This window comes from Cuculus canorus, chromosome 2, assembly GCF_017976375.1.
Source record: "Cuculus canorus isolate bCucCan1 chromosome 2, bCucCan1.pri, whole genome shotgun sequence".
Classification (NCBI taxonomy): domain Eukaryota; kingdom Metazoa; phylum Chordata; class Aves; order Cuculiformes; family Cuculidae; genus Cuculus; species Cuculus canorus.
In genome coordinates, this window is record NC_071402.1 from 106,574,166 (window position 1) to 106,596,553 (window position 22,388).

Sequence of the window (22,388 nt, forward strand, 5' to 3'; positions counted from 1 at the left end):
CCAAATTGAATGCACACTTTTGGTGTACAATACAAGTTAAAAAGCATAGTTGCCATCACCACTGGCAAAACTTAAAGACACTGAAAGTCAAGTCCATCTTGCTTCTCCTCCAGTTAAGGGCTATCAAGCTAAATTGCTCTGCAACAAGGCTCCATCAGCCCTTGTTGGTTTATTTTACTCTGTGACCTTTCAGAAACTCATGATCTCCGAATGGGTTATAAAGGTGTATTTAAGGTGATTTAGTGCTGCAATTTGTACTTGGGCAACAGTTCTATTGATAACACTCTGGAAGGACTGAAGCACAGCAAATATGTCCTCATGTTGTCTGAGCTGTACAAATGAGTATAAAAGTTTCACTGATGCCTGAAAAGTCTAGAGTAGCACAGGAATATGAAAACAAATGCATTAGCTCAGACTCAAGGCCCAGCTGGCCACATACTCCATCTCCAGAAACGGAGAAAAACAGATGCCAATACGAACCGGATAATTTTATCTAATATCTTTCTTGACTACTCTCCCAGCTTCTAATAGTTTGCAGCTGACAATCTTCCTGAATAAGTAGATATGGCTTTAAGTTGGGGAGATTTGTTGGGGTTTGGAAGGTTTTATTTGTTTGCTTTGCACTGTTCATCTTCAAAACGTGATAGATTTGAGAAGTAGAGTTATGACACATTTCCCAAATCAACTGTTTGGGGGTAAGACACAGAAATCCTTTGAAGTTTCAGGTGCTTGGACTAAGCAGATAACTTGCAACTTAATTACAACATAACCAAGAACCAACAAACAAATCTGTGAGGATTTTGAACATTACAATTTTTAACAAGCAATCCAAAAAATCAAATCCTATTAGTCAGGCTTCTAAAACACATGACCCTTAAAAAGAAGTATTAAAAGACATGAACAATAAAGTAGAAGTAATTCAAAGTAATCCCATTATTTGTCTTCTGTTTGCAAGTCTGATTAACTGTAGAGTCATTGTTTCCCAGTCTTCCACAGAATTATAAGGATTTATTTTTTCAGTTAAAGTAAAAATTATCCCAAAATAACCTAACTCTGTACTAAGAAAAAACACCAAATACATCACTAAGCCAGTACGGAAAAAAAAATGCTGGGTGTAACACACTCATATAACATTTTTCATTTGTGTCCAGAAAAGCAAAAGAGGTAAACATCTGTTGGCAGATGGATCACCTACGACACAAGGAAAGATTTAGGACACCAGCAAAAATTACAATCAAGTTCCTTGTACAGCATCAGAAAAAACACCCTGCTGGTGCAGCTCTGCTTCAGTAGGACAGTAACTGGCACCACGGGCTGGGAAAAGAAATTAAAAGCTCTCAGTGGTCCTCATCATTTATTTCTGAATAAAGCAGTCAACTGCTGGAAGTTTGTAACAATATTTGCTTTAATTTTTATATAAAAAACAGGTACAAAAACTCAATTGCATATGGTTAAGATTGCAGTTCGTACTCCATATACTAAGTATTTTACTCTGGGTAAGAATATTGGCCAGAAAGTGCCAATCCTAACGCAGCTGACACTGTCCTGGAACAGGTCTCGTGCCAAGTGAAAGGAGGTTTGGGGACTTTACAGGTCACTTTCTACAAGACAGAGTGAAGTAGAGGCACAATATTATCCTAACATTTACTGCCAAAATGAAGCGAGTCCTTAAAACGTGACAGTTCCTAAATACGTGAGGGCAATTTTCACAAACTGCAGCTATAGTACTATCTCCCTATAAATCAATGGATTTTTCGGGGTCTCCTTAAGTTTTGCATTTACACAAATCATCTTTTGCTTCTAAAGAAGTACTGGGAATTCACTAACAGCACATACAGGTAACACTATGATAAAAGACTCAACTAGTTAGGCCACAAAAGCAGTGCATCTATAATGCCCTACAGCCAATTTATCACACTGGTTTTGAGGTAGCTCCATTTTTTTTTCCATACACAACTCTATGAAGTGATGTAAATGTATTCTGGCTAACCTAAAAAATTCACTTTGGTAGAAGTAAGAAGCTACATAAACAGATCAAAAATGTTCTCTTGGGGAATTTACCCGCAGAACTATGTCAAATGTAAGATCACCACAGATACATCAATGCACTGTCGAAGTGATCCGCTTCTTTATCCCTAGAAACAAGAAAAACTGTTTGTTCATTCACAGAAACAAATTACTTTTTTTGCTGAATTATAATGAAAAAAATATTTTTTTTTTAACATCACTGAAGTAGTATTTGGACATCTGCATTTCTGCCAAATAATTTCCTCACATAAGCAAATTCTTTGCCTTTTTACATTAATTTTTTCCATTTTGATGGCTTAGCCGAAAGGATATTAAAATGACATAGGACTAAAAGTTTCTCAGGATAAGGGACAAATCTGTTTAGAAGTCTAGAAAGAAATCAAGTGTCTTGTACTCATGTGAAACTAAATTCTACCTCTTCCCCATTTGTTTTTTCCAAGTATTAAGTTGTGGAAATTCTGCTTACAAACACAGTATAATTCAAACAGATCAAAATTGTCACGTCAGAATCTTTAGCTACTTTAGTCACATGGTGAGCGCAAGAATTAAGGAGTGATACTTTGATAAACTGTCTTACTTCCTAGTATCATCAGTAGAACTAGCTCTTTGGCTTTGATTTACATCAAGCAAACTTCAAATCAAATTTTTGCTCAACTTCTTTATGAGACTGCTGCACTGCAATATTTAACCCTTGTGCTTTATAAATTAAGGCTGTTACAAATCATTGCAAAAATTCATATCTAAAATTAATGTAGTCTTAAAAGCATGAGTACATTTGATTACATATTGGTGGTCACCTCATATCAGAGTAACTACACATGAGAAGCATAATAACCTTGTAAAGCTGATGCAGCATGCCATAAAGATAGTTCTTTACTGCAAAAAGAACCAGCTACCACTCTGTGCAAACATATGGTCTCCACTGAATTACAAAGCAGCAAAACCAGCACAGGGCAGAAAAGTACTGAAGTCTTCAATTAATTTCTCCCTATATTTAAAAACTGCAAGGTTATACCACAACCTACCTTCCTCAAATAAGACTACCATTAAATTTGACTATAGAACTTATTTCACACACTGATTCTGAGGCAAGCAATAAACAACTGACACCACTTATTTCAGTTTGAAGAAGTCCGTAGTTGCCTGCTTGCTTGTTCCAAGCCCCTCGAGTGTATATCTTAACAACTGTGCCCCTTCTGATCTATATTATCATCTACTCCATTATTTTGAACTCTACTAGCATCTTGCTCTTAACATAAGACAGCAAACTCTACAGGTAAATATTAAAAGGCAAAAGTTTCTCTCCAGTGCAAATTTCAGTCTTCCAGCTACATGGGATGCCTTTATTTACTACTTGAGAAAGAAAATGGCTAATAGTATAATTTATTATTTTGCATGCTGCTTTTGTATTCCCAATTACTTAACTCTCTGAAAACCAAAGGTAATCTACTTTTCCAACTATCATGTCTAAACTCTTAGCATTTCAGTTACTAACTACTCTAATTACAAACTACTTATTTTTCTTAAGATTTTCTTAGCACTCTTACTCTTTGAATACCAAGTAGCACTTTGACTACTTCTACACACAAAGCAAGGATTTTTTTTTTTAATGCTTTCACATACTATTAGAATCTTCATTCAAGAACTACTATGTGAAAATGTACAGAATGCTTTAGGAAGAGATGGTTGGATGGCTACAGTAGCTCCTTCTGATCACAACAGCTTTTTTTTTTTTTTTTTTTGGAATGTTTTGGGAAAAAAAAAATTCAAGGTTTCCAAGCTACCTTTCATATGCAATTTTTTCACCTATAGATTGTTCTCTCAACTCTCTTCAGTTGTCCACATAATTTTCAGAATATGGTACACAGAAGCTGACTTAACTTCTCACTGAGACCTCACCAATGTGGAGCAGGGCAGAGGAACAGTCACTTAGGCAATATTTGTATCTTACTAGATTGCATGAAAAGTAGCCTTCCATCTGAGAATACAACATGATTGACTTATGTTGAACTTCAACCATAGCCCACCATGACCGCCAAGTCTTCCGAGAACCCTTCTCTAACCTAGCACTACATCAAAAAGGACTTGATTATTTCTGATTAAGGACAGTAGACTGGACTTGCTCCAACTTTTAATTTGAGGTTTGCGCTTTTGTGTAAACAATTTACCCAAGGTAATTTTTAATTCTAATTCTTCATCGAGTTCTCAGGCTATGAAAGTGCAGTTTTTGCACCAGGACTTCATCACATGATTGTCCATTGGGCTGTGCTGAAAAAGGGACTGTTGAGAGTGCTTTAAAACCCTGGCTCAAAGAAGAATAACTGTGCAGAGTTGCTGAGACCAGCCCTCCATAAGCCTGAGAGTCAGCCACACATCCAGACGCTATTTTATAGGATGGCATAAGGATGTAAAGAAAGTCATGTTTTCTACCTGTAAGACAGTCTCAGCTTCCTCCTGTCCCTCAACTCTAAAACCTGCAGCAAACACCCTGTAGTTCATGACCACATGAGGATTTTGAGGCCACCGACATTTTAATCTGTAATCTATTTTTAACAAAAAACTTATCCAACAACATCAGTTCTGAGGTACTGCCTTCCATGCCAATCACGAAAGGCCAACAGTTACTCCTTCTATAACACGAGAGATAGGATATCGGGGAGTTTCTGATCACTCTTGAACCATTTTATTTTGTTATTTCTTGTATATATGCCATTTCCCAGCTTGTCTATGAAAACATTACATAAGAGCATCAAAAACTTGACTACAGTCAAAAATACATATCACAAGGTTTATTACCTGTTATAGATGGGTAATAATATTATCCCAATAATTATTTGGGTCTCCACAAATCCAGAGTCTGCTACTTAACTCCATAAAAACTGTTCTCATGGAGTGTTTTATGCCTAGACCCTGACTGCCCACTCGCAGACAATTTCAAGCTATCACAAAAAAGACAGATCAAGTCTTTAATCCATCCATCTTCCAACTGCATAATGCAAAAACCAGTCTGTAAAGACTGGAGGGCTTTATTTTCTTTTCCCATTCTAGAGGGTTATTTTCACCAAATCAGCCTCAGGTGAGAAGTTTCACTTTTTCTCCCCTCCAACTGCTTTATTCAGTCCCTGACAGGACTTACATATCTCAAGATATCTCAAGACCTGCAAACCTGTTATTTTTGGTTTTGAGAAGTATACATTCACAGTCTTCTAGATCTGCCTCCTTAGACCACATCAATAACTACTGGAAGAACAACACCCAGTTTGTTCTGACAATGCCTCTTTTGACTTTGTCTCTGACAGGGCAGTATCTTCTATTATTAGAACAAAACACCTCTATGAAAAATTCTCTATGAACATCTTTTACCGGATACTGTTACCAAGACACCAACACTCTTGCAGTTTCCAGCTTCCTTAATTACCTCATTCTCCAAATTGTTCATGCTTTTAATATATTTAAAAGACTGCTGTAACTTTTTAAGTTCTCAGTTAGTTCTTCTAATTCCCATTTTATTCTGCACCTCTTCCTACTTCTGCTGGCTATTTGGCTCAACCAGCCTACGTATTTTGCTACGCAGGCTTTTTTTGCCTTTGCTTTGCCCCTCCCTTCAATTTGTTGGGCCTAGTTTTAAGATCATTTTGCCATTTTGTAATTACAAAAAAAAAAAATTCTTCTATTTAGTAATTTTGGGTGACAAGATTTAATAACTTTTGAACAGACTAATGATCAAGACCATTTCTATATTTGCTATTATTTAGTGACAGCTGCAACCATTGCTTGAGCCAGATTCTGAATACAACTTGGTCTCCTACTTCTATGCTATCAATAAAAAATTTACAGCACCAACAAAGTTGTTTTGCCAGATTTTATCATATTCTTAAATACACACCAATTTTTCAAGTTTTTTTCAATTTTTTTCAATACACACCAAGTTTTCAATTTATTTTGTTGGCAGGTAATCTATCAGTTTTTACTACGTATTTATACCCAGACTACAACCATCTAGAAACCATGAGAACATCAACAGTCAGGGGAAGGAGTGGGCATGAAGAACACAGGCATAAGTTATCTATAATTTTATAGGCCAGAATCATTTGGAAAGAGGGAGTCTACAAAACCGTACCTAATCCAAGGCAATTCCACATCTTACCACAGTTAGTTCACAAATTAAAGGATCTGAATAACACTTTGGCTAGCCTTTGCCCAGCAAAACATGCTGTGGTTGGCTTTTCTTTCCTGTTGTGCAAATACTAGAGGCAAAGTAGAATATGCATCAAAAATATAACATTACATCATCTTCTGAGTACCTCCTATAAATTATCAGCACAAAACAAGATATACTGCAAAGTATGACGTATACTGCAAAGTATGGTTCTTTTCAGTTGATAATCATTTGTGTAAATGGGTGAAGTACTATTTTGTTCCTCAAATTCATCAGAATCACTGAAGAGACACATAAGACATTATTTTTGCAGAAAAGCATTCATTAAATGATCTTAAGGACTTTATAGACATTAAGTAGAAGATACATATACAATAATTCCATATTCAGACCCATATGAAACTCAGATGATACAAAACATCTTTTCAATAAACCTTTTGCCACATTCTTCACCTATTTTTTTGCCTTTCTATAATACCATTTGCCAACAAACAAACTGACAGCTTAGTATGGTTGAAGTATTTGTAAATTCAGAGTCAAGACTAAGTTCTTTGGGGTTGAGACTGCAAATCCCCAAAGAATGTAATATGTTTCAGTAATACAAACTTAATCATAAAATCACAGAATAGTTAGGGTTGGAAGGGACCTTAAAGAACATCCAGTTCCAACCCCTGCCATGGGCAGGGACACCTCCCACCAGATCAGGCTGCCCAAGGCCCCATCCAGCCTGGCCTTGAACACCTACATGGATGCGGCAGCCACAACTTCCCTGGGCAACCTGTGCCAGTGCCTCACCACCCTCATGGTGAAGAAACTCCTCCTTATGTCTAGCCTAAATCTGCCCCTCTCCAGTGCCCCACTGCCCCTAGCCCTACCACTACAAGCCTTTGTAAAAAGTCCCTCTCCATCCTTCTTGTAGCCCCTTCAGGTACTGGAAGGTCTCCATAAGATCTTCTCGGAGCCTTCTCTTCTCCAGGCTGAACAACCCCAACTCTCTCAGCCTGTCCTCGAATGGGAGGCGCTCCAGCCCTCCGATCATCCTTCTAATACTCCTCTGGACCCATTCCAACACCTCTATAATCTTTTGATTTATTTTAATAAAGATACCAATCCCAAAAATCTTATCTTCATAGTTTTTAGTTGAACTAAGAATATTTCTAAGATTTGCTATGATTATCTTTACGTATTCAGTTCCTTTCATACATAAACACACCAAAATATCTTTACAGGACTAAAATCTCTTTAAAAGGCAGAAAACTAAGCATCACATCCCTATTCTAATAAATTAAGCATCTGAAAATAAAATATCAAAGCAAGGTTTTGTATGTTGTTTGTGGCATTACAAAGCAGCATATTATATGAAGCAGTACATCCTAGAAAAGGAGAAAGAAAGGGAGGAGAGAAAAAAAACGAGTAACATTTTCTTGGGCAAAACCTGTCCACAGAAGGCAACTAAAAACAATTCACTCAAATTAGCAGAGCAAAAGGACACAGCAGAGAACCCGAGGAGTAGGTTTTCATCATTCAAAACAAAAACTGCAAAAGTTCTTTTAAAACATATTGTCTTCAGAGGCCTTAAAGGGAAAAGAAAAACAGTGCTTTGAGTTGAAAACAATGTTGTCCTTTTAAACAGTGCCCCCTCCTGTTCAGAAATAAACCGTAACTTGAAGCACTACACAGACCATACTGATAGCAACAAACGGTCACTCCCTTGTGACCTGGACATGATTTACTTTAACTGGCCAATTTTCAAAAACTTAAACCAATCTCAACGACAGAACTGTCAAAATAGATTATATTTAAACTAGTTCCAAGATAACTCTCATCAGCAAAGCCTGCGTGTGAGTGAGAACAGACAATCTGGAGCTCGAGAACGCTCAAAGCAGAAGAAACATTGGGGAGCGTCCCAGAAATCCTCGCAGTCCTGCAACAGCCACTGCAGGGCTAGATGCATTCAATCAGAGCTGTTTGGATAAGAAACTCAGCTTGCTAATCACAGCTTCCAAAATGCCATAAAGGAGACAGCATCTGGTTTACCTATGTCTAAACTCTTCACCCATTCGTGACCCTGGACTCTCTGAAAAATTACGCTGTATTTCATTTTATTATCACTAACAATTTGCAGCAGTCCAAAATTTAGAAAGAAGCAATTCCAAACGTACATTATTCCTTTATTCAAGCAAAACTGCTCTGTTCTGGATGTTATAAAGTAGCATATCTTTCAACTTCCAAGAAGAAAGTCTTCCAGGTTTTACCTTCTGCTACAATATGTGCCTATGCAGCTGAAGCAGCCACCTCCATGTACCTTCCACTAATGAAAATAATTTTATGTAAGAGTCCAATCTTGATCTTTAAGCTGTATAAGAATGAGAATTTTGAACGTCTTCAGAATTTCTCACAGAACATTTCTGCTGTTCTTATCCACAAAGCCAGGGAGGGAAGCATATTTGCTTTGCTATGTTAGGAAAAAAACAGAGACTTGTCTGCTTAAAACCAAGCATTTCTCTTCTTTAGAGTGAAGACTCAAAAGAATGGGAGACCTTTTTGTCATGGCTATGTTTTTTCATTACTGTTGTCATATTTTTATGCTTCCTCTAGGAAATCTTCTGATTCACCCTTCAGGTATCATTGGGGCTGGGAAATTTATACTCTCCAAGGAAATATTTGTAGCATTTCAAGGCTAAAATCTCCAAAGATTCAGTCCATGAAGTGCATGCTCCACTGTATCACACATGCCAGCAGTTTCTTCTGACAAACATACATACACTGTCCCCACAGACCAACTGACTATGCTCTAGCCCAGTTTTTATTTAGATTTACCACTCACAGTAATAGTGTTTGCCTCTGACGGGCTGCAGTTCTTCATGAAGTGCTCCAGCATAGGTCCCCACACAGTCACAAGTCCTGCCAGCAAACCTGCTCCACTGTGCACTCCTCTCTCCAGGGGCTGCAGGTCCTGTGCCAGGAGCCTGCTCCAGCATGGGCTTCCCACAGGGTCACAGCCGCCCTCAGGTGCGTTCACCTGCTCCAGCTTGGGGTCTTGCACAGGCTGCAGGTGGATATCTGCTCCACAGTTAATCTCCATGGGCTGCAGGGGGACAGCCTAACTCACCACAGTTTTCACCACAGGCTGCAGGATAATCTCTGCTCCAGTGCCTGAAGAACCTCCTCCCCCTCCTTCGCTAACACTGGTGTCTGCAGAGTTGTTTCTCTCACACATTGTCCCTCCTCTCTCCAGTGGCTGTTTCTCTTGCACAGGGGTTTTGTTTTCCCTTCTTAATGCTATCCCAGAGACATTACCACCATCACTTCATAGGCTCAGCCTTTGGCCAGCAGGAGGTCTGTCTTGGAGCTGGCTGGAACTGGCTTTATTGGACACAGGGGAAGCTTCTGTTATCTTCTCAAAGAAGCCACCCCTGTAGCGCGCACACAAACACACACACAACTAAAACCTTGCCATGCAAACCCATTCAGAAGGAGAAATAAGTTTAATGGGATATATAAAGGTATCATTATCTTACAGATGGCACATATGAACCATTCATGACATGACCAATGCAATATACTCCAAAAACAGAGCATCTCCATCTGGCTCGATATCAAGCAGTATAAAACAGAATTCCTTGTGTAACAGGGCACACAAGAACAGTAAAGGAGTGCCGTCATTTAACAGCTAAACAACCCCAAGAATCTGGCAAATAACCTATTCCATAAACAGACAACAACTACTATCACCATAACCACAAACACAAAATGCAGTCAGCAGGCGCTGAACCAGCCAGTGACTGGGATTAAAAATGTTCTAGACGGTGAGCCCTTAAGAAAAGGCTATCACTTAGTCCTGACTCAGACAAATGCAATACCCACATTTTCACACAAATCTTGTCACAAATAGCAGTGTTTAAAAATGAAAGTACCACTCTTCCAACCATGATACGAGTAAGAAGGCCAACTATTCAGCACACTCTCTCTGGAGTAGTAAGAGGAAAGATGCAGTACCATCTACAGTCAGAAAACTAATTCCACATTTTTGGATGGCCCCTAGAATTAAGAGTTTCAATACTCATTTTTATTTCTTTATGCTTGCATTCAATAGTTGAATGAGATTAAAAAAAATAAACAAGAAACTTGAAGACATCTTGATCATACCTGCTATACAAGTTATGCTGTAGGGTGACACTGATTTCTTCAAGTTACTTGTTTATCGGTTGCATTCCATAGCTATGAAGTTTAAGCCTGCAAGGTAATATGGTTCAAAAAATAAGAAGCCAAAACATTCCAAATTATATCCAGCCTCATTAATGAGTTAACTAAATGGATAAGGGAAGTAGTGTCCAGTAATTATTTGTAATTTATTACATCAGCTCTAATGTCTTCAGCATGTATACTGACTAAAAAGAAAAAAAAATAAAAAATTGAAGTTAAAAAACACACTGATTCTGACATACTGGACATATTTATTTATTGGTTACTTATTTATTAACAGATGTTATGCCAAAACATCTGTCTCTACATATTTTCACATCTAAAACGTAACACAGTTCATGATAGTCATCAACTGACCAAAATAATTTTGCCTGTTAACAATAGTTATGAGACATAAAAATAAATGCTTTAAAAAGCATATTCAAAACTGAGTTTTGAATCCACATAAACCATTCCAACCCTCTGCAGCATAAACCCTAATAAGCATAAACCATTCCAATCTTCCATTCAAAGGCCTCTAAACATAATTCATGTTACATTATGTATCTGTTACTCTTCATAAGACTCGCAAACCAGAACAGTCTTGAGAACTAACATATGCCTATTATCTCCTGTACAGCCTGCAAGATGCCAAATGATGGATGAAATCCCACTGTTTAGCTGTAAAAGGGGTTGCTATAACCAAGATAATTTGTCTCAACAATTTTCAACATTTGGGAAGACAAGTAGTCCATTTAATTCTACATTCTAGGCTAGCGCATCTCTTGCTTCTGACAAACAACACTTCTCTTTGGATCTCCCTTAACTCATATTTTTCCATATCCCTAGCTAGGCATATTATATACACATAATTTCCTATAGCATTACCAAAAAACCTTAGATTGTGTTATCAGCCTCTATCTGAAATATTATATCTGAGCTCTCAGCAACCTTCCTTCTAGATTCAGCATGTCTCAATTCATTCCACCTAATATCGATCCTTATCTCTTATATGTTCACAAGCTTTAGCTCCAGTCTCTAGTTGGGGGAACTGAGCACTTCTTGACAGCCTTTCAGAATGCAGTTAACCTGCTTTCTGCACCAGCCTCTCACAAAACCAGCCATTCCACGTGCATGCCTCAACTTACATAAATGTTTTTTGGGGGGTCAAACATTGCAGCACCCAGCATTAAAACATCCAAGACATGACTTAAAGATGAATTTCTGTGCCCAGAGTCCCACTACTTTTATTTAATAGGCCTCCACATTCAAAAGCCCAGAAAAAAAAGAAAAGCACTTGAACACCATGAATAGCAAGCAACATGGGTGAGAACTGCATCGCCAAATCAAAGGATTGCAAATTATGTCCACTGTTTGCTAAAGGAAAGTGAATTAATTCCTAAGTTTACACAAACAGCTTGACATGTTCAGTTACTTTTGTGTGTGCGCGCGTTTTCACTAGCAAAGTTGTGATATGTCTTGATAACAGCACAGGACCAGGCTGAAATTTCACCTTATAATCACAGATATAATGTGATTTATAAATATTCGTTTACCAGTTTGTTCTAAAAGCCTTTGTCAATCTGTGTATCCAACAGAAAAAGTTTCTCAAATTCATCTCTTGCAGTAAGCAGCTAAAGTATGGAAACTTCCTGACGTTCCCATAATAAAGAGAAGTGTACGTAAGTTACCTGCCATAAACATGTTTCAATGCTTTTACCATCCTCCTTCCTTTGTTTGTCTACTCTTCCTTATGATCAAAAAACAAATAAAATCTTCTCTTGGTCTCTTTCCACAGGCATTCATGTTTTAATGTGAGCTGAACGTAATACAGTCAGCCAAAGCACAAAACTGGTTTGAATTGTAATATCTAGCATCAGGCCACAGAGCTTTCAGAAATCAATTAGGAATTCTTTCTACTTATATCAGTTTTCTGCCTGACTGTACCAAAAAAAAAGGCTTACTGCTTTTAAGTATCACCGTGATGACCTCTCTGTGCCAGACATACATTTGGTCCTAATCTGGCTGCTTCTTTAAACATTCTTAGATTGAGGTTTTGCTATTTCTTACCTTGACTTAATTGATTTCTAAACTTTTTTTTTTTTTTTTAAGGATACCAGAGATATTATGTCTTTATTCCGAGAAGATACATTATCCTTAAACACATGTTCCTGGTCACCTGTAAACATCCAAGATGTTACCAACTATAATTTAAGATCTGAAGTTGTTTTATGGTGCCTGACAAACATCACGTAGCCCTTACCTTCCAAACACCTTCAATCTCAAAAGATCATAGTGCATGAAGGAAAAAAAAAAAATTACGTATTTTTTAATTTTTATATATTTTCTATTATGAGTAACTGCAAACTATGCATCATATAGAGAGCTTTAAACAGCAAAATTAGTCTTTGTCCAATTGGCTTTGACAGTAAGATGGAAGTATGCAAGAGGTGGAAGCAGAGGCGAGTGACCTAGAAGGGGTATAGCGCTGCCGTTTTATTGTGCAAGGTTATGGCAGGAAATCCAACACTGATCTGGAGTTGAATTTAACAAAAGATGTGAAGAGCAACAAGAAAGGATTCTACAAGCAGACAAGCAGCAGAGAGACTAGGGAAGACATGAGCCTACTGCTTAAAGGGGAAAATGGTGACAAAGAGCACAGAAAAAGCAGATGTACTGAATGCCTTGCTTGCCTCAGTATTTACCAGGAAACATGGCCCTCACGAGTCCGAGGTCTCTGACAAGAGGGAAAGTCTGCAGCCAGGAAGATGTACTCTCAGTGGAGGAATTAGGAAGCACTTAAACGGGGCATACAAAAGCACGCATCCTTTTAGGAAACAAGGTCAACAGTATTCTGCAATGCATTAGGAAGGTCAGCAGCAGCAGGTTGAGGGACAGGATCCTTCCCCTCTACTGAGCACTTATGAGGTCACATCTGGAGTATTGTGTCCAGTTCTGGGCTTCCCAGTACAAGACAGATATGGGCTTGCTGAAGCATGTCTAGCACAGAGCTAGAAAGGTAATTAAGATACTGGAGCATCTGACACATGATGAGAGGGCAAGACAGGTTAAGACTATTCAGCCTAAACACGAGAAAACTCAAGGGGATCTCCCCAATGTATCTACATAATACATGAACAGAAGATTTTTTTTTTTACTGTGAGAGTGGTCAGACACTGGAACAGGTTGTTCAGAGCAGCTATGGAAATAGTCAAAACCCAGCTGGGCACAGTCCTGGAAAACCTTGCTGTAACTGCCCCTGCTCAAGCAGGGTAGTAAGACTAGTTGGTCTCAGGAGGTCCCTTCCACCTAAACAAGTCAGTGATTCTGTGAAATTATATAATATCTTTCTTTAGGCCCTCACATGAAGTAAGGGTTTTGTCTATTATCAGTAAAATATCAAAGCACTCAAAAGCCAACACATAGTGTGAATGGAAAAACAATTTACCAAATCAAATGCCGAGGTACCTCACAAATTGTAGCTTGGATTTAATTTTTTTTATTCTTTCATCAATTATGGGTAAAACAACTAAACAAAAAAAAAAAGAACACAAAAACAAACCACTTGACAGATTCCAGTTGTGAGATTACATACACAATGAAATGTGAAAAACATTGTGGAAACTAGCCACTGACTAACTTAAAAAACCCTGAATATAATTGCCTTTATGCTCTTGTTTTCTCAGACGTTTGCCACACGAACAGTCACAACAGATGAAAAATCTACTGAGTTGCTGTTAAATTAAACGCAAGGAGCCCAGCCAATCCTGGCTCCTCTGAAGTTGATAGGAGTATGTAATACCCAATTTATACACTGTTAACACGGTTGCTGCCTTCTAATTTTAATCTTCTATTTTTGAATTGAACAGTCAAACTAATTTTCAATTTATCTTAACTGACATCAAAATAATATACTTCTATATGACTAATGACTTTATATAACAAGTTGACTGGAATAAAGGAAATAATGAACCCAAGTAATAGAAATTAAAATACCTGTTATTGAACAGTACACTATGTGAGGAGCAATCTTTTTAATGTCTTCATAACCCAGACCCATTTCCGCCAGCTTCCCAGGGATATAGTTTTCCACAAAAACATCAGACACCGCAGCAAGCTTTAGAAAAGAAAAGGATGAGTAAGATTTGTTAATGACAGAAGTTCAATGAATTTTCTAGTCTTTGTCAGAAAAGAAAATAAACAAACCTAGAGATTTTATTTTGCTGGTTAGACTGTGCGTTGCTTCAAACTACATATTAGAGATGCTGCATATCTAGAAAGACAACTGTCAAAATCCTAAAGTGATGAGGCAAAACTCTAAACACTTTTTTTACCTTAGAAATTTTATAAACTGTTTTTCATTTTAAAATCATTGATTACAATTACTGTAGCAGAGGCCATATATCTCACTTCCTGTATGTGGCAGCAGAATAAGGAGACCAAAAGTTTTATTGGGTCAAAATAAACATCCTAAAGTCACCTCAATTATAATAGAGCTGCCAAGCTCTGCGATGTGACTTTCTCCATCACACCTAAATTAATGACCTAGCCCAAAAATCTGCTTAAGGCTTTAAATTATGCCCCTTTTTATCTTATGAAACTTATAAATAGAAATACATCTACAGGTTTCAATGAGACTAATATTCATTAAGACCTCCTGAAGAAAGAGCACTACATGTTGGAAGAAAGATATATGCCTTGAGATAACTGTAGATTTTTTTGCTTAGGGTTTGTCTTCCCATCCCCACAAGTTGAAGAAATGTTCCCTGATAGGTACACATTTGTGCACACATTTGTGTCAAATCTAAAACTTCTAGTTACTTAATGTTATTTGCAGCTGACAGTCGTGTTCTTCAAAACTACCATATAGTTGTCTTAACATATACAGTATATTAGACCAACTTCTATAATCTAGTGTCATCATAACAGCCAGCACGGGCCTTTTTGTTCAAGCACATAGGCTGTCCAGCTGAATTTAAGGCCAAAGAATCTGCCAAGCCAGCCAGTATTTAACATGGAAAGCAGGAACTGATTCTTAGTCAGACAAGGCAGGACAATTTACAAACGGTTTAACTGGACGTATGGAAGAGGCATTAATAACATTATAGAAGCTCAGAATACAGTGAAGGTGTATTTTTGAAGGATGTTATTAAGTATTTTTAAAGTGGCTATGTCAAGAATGTGTAGGACTATAGAAAAATGAGAAACGGTCTCTAGATTCTCAGTAAACATTGCTGGGTTTCAATGTGGACAGGAATCTAGTTTGTCGATTCATAATTCCATGGAATTGAACAGAACATAACTTCATAGAAGCTATTGAAAAAAAGAAAAAGGAATTCTTCAAGAGAAGGTTCTCAAGAAGATTCAGATCCCTACAGAGATAAAGAATTTGCTAGTAAAAACCAAAGTAGTTCAGACAGATCTACAGTTGTAGGCTATGCCACAAGAAAAAAAAAAGGCATCATGCATGCCAGAGCAGTCATTAAATTGACTAAAAATAACAAATCATAATAACTTGATAAAGCAAACTATTGGTACCTTTTGTTTGGGAGGTTTGCCGGGGGAGAAGGGGCTGTTTTACTACACAGAGAAGTCTGTGTATACTCACACATATAAACATACATGCTCACACATATATGTATATATTTGTATGTGTGAATAGTTTGCTTTATCAAGTGAGAGCAGAGCACGTATAAGACATGCTGACCAATCAGATAAAGGTAATGAAAGGGAAGGAGTTCCATAAACTCCCAGCCAATTAAATCCTCCCAAGTTCTTAATAAATAGATAGAAAAAAAGTTAATCATTTAAGGCTAAATAATGCCTCATCACTTCAGTCCACAGTGTTACTATATCAGATATAGGGATGACATTGATGTAAGAAACAAAGCTGTAGTGGTTATGAAAGCAATTTTAATGAAGGACAGAAACTATAAGACAGAACTTGGCAACAAAACTGTCTTGTCCTCATTTTTAGGTCAGTACTGCAAATCTTGCAGTTGCTTTCAGTTTTTCATTAGTTAGGTTTGGGAAAGAACTTTGGCACAGGAGATCTCTTCATTGGTAAATATTTAACAGAGTTATTTCTCCCACTGGAAATTCTGTAACATCGAATCTTAGGAAATAATTTTCATACATGCTTGATTACTTCAGCGACATCAAGTTAAGGGAAAAATTAATATTGCTGCTGGCAGGAACGATTTGTCTACATCTCTAAGTGCTCCTACTGCCAGCTATCCTATCTTCAGCATTGTGACAGCTTTACATTACAGTGGTACAAGAAATCTTACCAGTACAAAAAGGTTGGTAACTCCAGCACTGAGCTGAGGGGATGCTGCTCTTGCATGATAAACGAGGAGAAGAAAGATGCTGCTTTGATTTAAAAATTATGTGGGATTTGGTCTCAACGCTGAGGCACCTCTAAGCCTCAAGCACAAAGGTTATATTGCAAATTCTTAAGTCCCCAGACATGCAACTCCACAGACCATAAAAAGGTTCTCTGTATTGCAGGCAGACAGTTATACATTTAAAACTAGAAGCAAGCAGTAGTCTTCCTGCACAAATGTCAAGGTGAGAAAATGGGAACTTCCTAACCACAAAGAGCGGCAGGCACACAAGAAACTTAGGCTGAAGCCACCTTTTCTCCAGCTCACCCTGACCCAATGCCCCCAGCTGCCTTTAAATCTTCAAAGAGGTCCAGCCCACACACGTGCAATCAGTGGACGTTATGCACAGTTTTTCTTTCACCATTTTTAAAGGTGAACTAACAAGCCAGCCATCTTATAAGGGGGGGCATTTTTTTAAGTTCTTATTTAGAAAGGGACTAGTTTATCCAAAAACACATCTGTGTTACGCCCTGCAAAATAATTCCAAATGTCAGCATCCATTTTCACAATTTTTAGAACACAAACATATGGCTTCATAACAAATCAAATAGTTCTGTTCTGCAAAGAGAAAAGGCACTGCAGAATCCTTGACTTACAAATTCCAAAAATTTCCTTATAAAGTGTATTGTACATAGCTGACAGAGAAGAAAAGTGAAAAGTATCATGCAATTGAATTTATTTCCATTTCATGCAATATTCCCAACAACAAAAAAAAACACATTAGCAGATGCTATATATACATCATATACATCCTATATAGGACATATATACAGTTTCACTGTGAAAAAAGTGATTTGAACTGATATTGAAACAAACACTAACAGAAGCCAGCTCACCCTCTCAGATGTGTTAATACTGCAGGACTAAAAACACATAACTAACAAGCAGCAGGTCTTACGTTTCTCGGTATATAAAAAAAAAGGGATGACAAAGCACAAGTTTCATACATGAAATAGGATGCTTTTATCAATTTTTCAATGGAAAAATGGATCTCCCTTAAAGGGACATTACATTCTGCACTCAAAAAAAAAAAAGTAAGTTTGACCTACAGGACAGTATTTCCCATAAAGATGCATAGCAACTTGGGTCATGTATGCACTGTGACATTCAAAAAAACTACAAATACTCCTACAAAGCCCACAAGTTTCCTCTTTGTAAATTGCTCACCAGCTTCATCAGACCAGTTCAGTTTGAAGCTAGTGAAGCAGCACAGCAAGATCAGATACAGCAACAGCAAAAGGAAAGCAGTAGGCTATTAGACCTTTTCCTCACAATACTTCATTTGAGGCTTCTTATTAAGTTTTCATGTAAGTTCTATATCTAAAATCATCAGAAATTACACTCAATATTAAGTCCAAAAGCAGCGTACAGAGGCCATATACTGTGATTCAGCAAATTTATTACACACAGAAATTTTTAGTTATCAGGTATCAAATTAATACTTGAAATGTAGAGTTTATTATTCAGCATCAAACAAATGCAAAACAGCCAAAGTTCTCATGCTATCAATACCTACCTCTCTAACTAGCTTTGCTCCTTTTGAATCCTTCATGTTGATTGCTATACTCTGAGGATAAAAAAAATACAATAGTAATTTACATGAAAGATCTTCTGGTGATTGCTAGCATCTTCTAAACATAATCAACAGTCAAGTCTCACACTACAGCTAAATCAAATAAGTAAATGTAAACACACACCTCATCTCCCCCTGCAAAAAAAAACCAACTTATTTTGGAAAGCAAGCTGAACTGTCACACCAATGGATCAGGCAAGCATCACCACAAGCCTGACAGATGTGCAGCTGGGAGTTAGACTGTGGCCCATTCACTGTGTATTTGCACAGTACCTACTACTGCAAGTACCATGGGGACACTAGAAATATTTGTTTCAACAGCAACAAGCCATTAAACAGCTTGGGTATGTCATGAAACCAACTTAATCCTCAAGTTTCACAAGCTACCCTTAGACAAGGTAACTTGGGTATGATGCCTCCCCTCCTCCAGCTGCAGCATGTCAGCTGAACTGATGCACCTGAAAACACTGATCCTTCAAATAAAATAACCCTTACTTTCAAGCAGGGATCCATTTACAGTCAATTTGCACCAAAAACGGAGGTCTGGCAGTACCACACTTGCTTTTTGAATTTGCCTTAGGTGACCATAGCAACACAAAGGCCTGCAGCCTTTTTTGTTCAGAACTCCATTTTACTCCTGAAATCTATCCATCATAACTTAAGGCCAATACAACTATTGCTCCATTATGCATGTTAAGAATCAAAGGAGAAGTGTTATGTTGTCAATTGTAATTACGGAAAATGGACTAATGTTCTATATTACACTCCATTTACCTTTTTATTTCTATTGACACTGAGGAAATAAAGACTTTCTGTTCCAGCAAAAGGTGGGCCCCAGGCTCTTGTATCATCACCAGCTCCTGAAAGAAATACCAACACATTTCCATGGTTGTCCAATATCACACTGCCAACAAATAAAAATTCTTCCTCCAACACCACATCAAATCACCTAAGGTTCATCTAGCAGGCAGGAGAAAAATTAGTTCAATATCTAAATTTTAGGATGTTTATGTCAAAAAAAAACACCTAAAAATGAACATGATTGAGCAAAGTAACAGTGTTTGCTGGTATTGGGATTACTTTTAGGCTTTAAAATATTGACATACCGCCACATGCACACAACCTATTTGGGGAGGCGGTGGGGGAGGATGTTGGCCGTTTTCATTTGTGGGTTGGTTTTCGGGGTTTTGGTTGGTTGGGGGTTCTCAGAGGGAAGGAATTGGTTGTTTTGTCTTGTTTTTCAATTTGGAGGGTTTTTTTTGTTGCTTTGTTTAACTTAAAGACAGGGGTACAGTGTCATTCTTTAAGGCAATCCAGAAGAACAGAGCAGAAGATCTTGCTTTGCATTGAGTCACACAGGGCACATAGTCAATAAGCCATTCCCAAAACACTCTGGATACAACATCAAGATACCACTGATGAGCAACAAGCTGCATGCTGCAGGAACACCAGCAAAAATAACCAGCCCTTTCAGAAATCCTTCTGCCTTACAGAATGGTAAGATGGCATTAAAGCCGCTGTAGACACTGATGTCACTGTATCATTTATGCTTAACTTCCAATTTTAAACTTTTCTTATATGTCACAAATGGCAATCTATTTTAATAAGAATTAAAGCTAAATTTCAGATATAATCATCATCCCAAACGCTATCAAGCATGCATGTTCCTGTACGTGTTTCACTACCTAGACATTGTCTACTTGTTAACTTCATGCAAGTCAAAGCTTTCCTTAGCGACGCAATGCAGAAGACCGATACTAGCACACATACAGAAACAAGCTGAAGGACCTTTGGTCTTACACAGTGTAGCATAATTACAACAGTGGCGATATACTACAGTAACACCATCTACAGCCACTTAAGAGCAACTGTGGTAAAAGTTATACAAACCTGTGAATTACTCATCAACATGCGTACTGTTTAGCATCTCAAAGAACTATTTTGGTTCAAGTGGGAAGCTGAGGAAGAGGGAATCTCTCTTCCATATGTTACCACTTTAAGCCATTAAGAAAAAAAAAAGTAATATTTTCCATGTAGGACACTAGTATGGCTACTCTCCTTTATGGATTAATACTCCTGTGAAAGTAGACAACCTCTCATAGAAAGAGCAAATAACTCAGATTCTAAAATATTTGAAATTCTGAATTCTCAAGCTGCCCTTCTTCAATCACAAAACTCTTAAGAGCTAGAATATAAATCTCCAAAATCATTACTTCATACTTAATTGCTGATATCGCTCCATTCTCACTACCAAAATATTTGGAATAATACCACTGTCAGTCTCATCTGATAGTACAAAATTGATGCAGCTTCTGACCCGTCAGAAAAGTGGAAAGTTTTGAAATAATGGCCAGTGATCAAGGATGACCCATAAGCTGCTGTGACAATACTTCTGTTAGACATACAATGTTTTGTTCAAAGTTCAAAATTCAATATTTCATATTTAAAATTAAAAAAATTGGGAATGTAATTTGGCTTAGTATCTCAAGTGTGTAATTATCTTCACCAGCTCTTTTCAAAACTATTAATACCAAAAGAAAGAAAGTTAAAAAACGGAAACTTAAAGAAGAAAAAATTACATGACAGTGTGCAGCTGCTATGGCATAATTACATGCCTTAAATATGTAATGATGCATAAAACTGAAAGCCAAATGCAGGGAATATTTCTAAAAAAGAACCAAATGCCCTGAAATTTGTTATTCTTCTTTTATGGCCTTATGAACTAAAAGGTGTAGCTATTCCATCAGAACCAAGCATTTTTCACTGTTACCCAACCCTCAAAAACTCTTTATATAAGAAGTGCATGTGCCGAGTGGAAAAAGGAAACAAACCATTGTGTTATGCTAAAATACATAGAAATAAAATAAAGACTCTTTATGAAGCTAAGTACCCAGAGTTCAATCAGCCTCAGAAGGAGCTACACAAGTTTCTGCAATATATGCTTGATGCTCATTAAGCTTAGACACTTTCAGTGCTAGCATGAAGACGTAAATACAGAAATTTCCCTTTTCCAAACATCTATCTCTACCTACACAGGAACATCAGATCCTGGACTGTAAAAGATACAGCTACCTCAGCAGAAAATAACTTTTCTTTACTTTGCACAATTCCAAAGAAAGATTGGTAATTTTTAATTGGTTGGTAATTTTTAATTAACAATCTGAAGCTGTACTGGAATATTAAAATCATCCTCAGGAGAAAGTTGATAGAGGATGCCAACTCACCTTATACCCTACCAGTCAAAACGCTTGCCATCCTCATTAGGGCAGTATAATATACACAAAAGCAGTGCTAACAAACAAAATATATATTTTTTTTAAATGCTTATATTATCTTTCTCCCTTTTAATAATAAAAATTAAAGCAGAAGAGAGCCTCTGCTTCCAAAATTAAAGTGCCTGCTATTTTACCAGTATTCTCATCCTGAGGAGTAAGATGCATTTCTATTTAAAATTATCTAAGACATTTTGACACAGAGGGAACTGAGCTGTAGATTCTGAATTCCCAAAGGAGAACAACTCCTTTACCAAATACTTATGTAGCCGATTATATGTTTATCAAATTTTGCACGCCAAATATTATGCTTCAAACCCCATTTTACTCACACAAAAAAAAACCCACCATACACCTAAGCATTCACAAGCCCAAATAAAACCTAAGCGAAGGCCAAACAATTCAAACAAAAACAATGTAGCTTTGAGTGATGGAATAAGGCACTTTAGGAAGTGATGACTCAGTATTAGTTCATACATTAATATCTCAAAAACCTACCTGACTTTACAAATTCAAACTTTTCACACTTTTCCAAATATATGCAATACACTTCTAATCAAAACACACAGAGCACAGTGTTAAACTTCAAGCAAGCAGATATGTGTATAAGCAAGCATACTAATAACTACTTCTCTAGGTCACCAGAAATAGTATGAGGATGTAAAGTGTTCCCAAAACTTGAAAACCAATGGCTCAAAGAAAAAAATACATATATAAATGCCTACAAAACTAATTTCTTAGAACAACACCATACACAGTGTCACCAAAAGCCAAATAAACATAGT

General features: G+C 37.3%; 1 protein-coding gene across 8 annotated transcripts in view; it reads right to left on the reverse strand.

Moving 5' to 3' along the window:
* SUGCT (succinyl-CoA:glutarate-CoA transferase) overlaps positions 1-22,388 on the reverse strand; it is a 329,484-nt gene that overhangs the window by 302,512 nt on the left and 4,584 nt on the right. For all 8 annotated transcript variants that reach the window (XR_008448763.1, XM_054059901.1, XM_054059902.1 and 5 more), the window contains exons 4-6: positions 19,106-19,191; positions 18,275-18,325; positions 14,369-14,489 (exon numbers count right to left, since the gene is read on the reverse strand). Coding sequence is in view for 7 of the 8 variants with exons in the window: in XM_054059901.1 (XP_053915876.1) it covers positions 14,369-14,489; positions 18,275-18,325; positions 19,106-19,191 (258 nt within the window). In the remaining variant the exon portion in view is untranslated. The remainder of the gene's footprint in view (positions 1-14,368; positions 14,490-18,274; positions 18,326-19,105; positions 19,192-22,388) is intronic.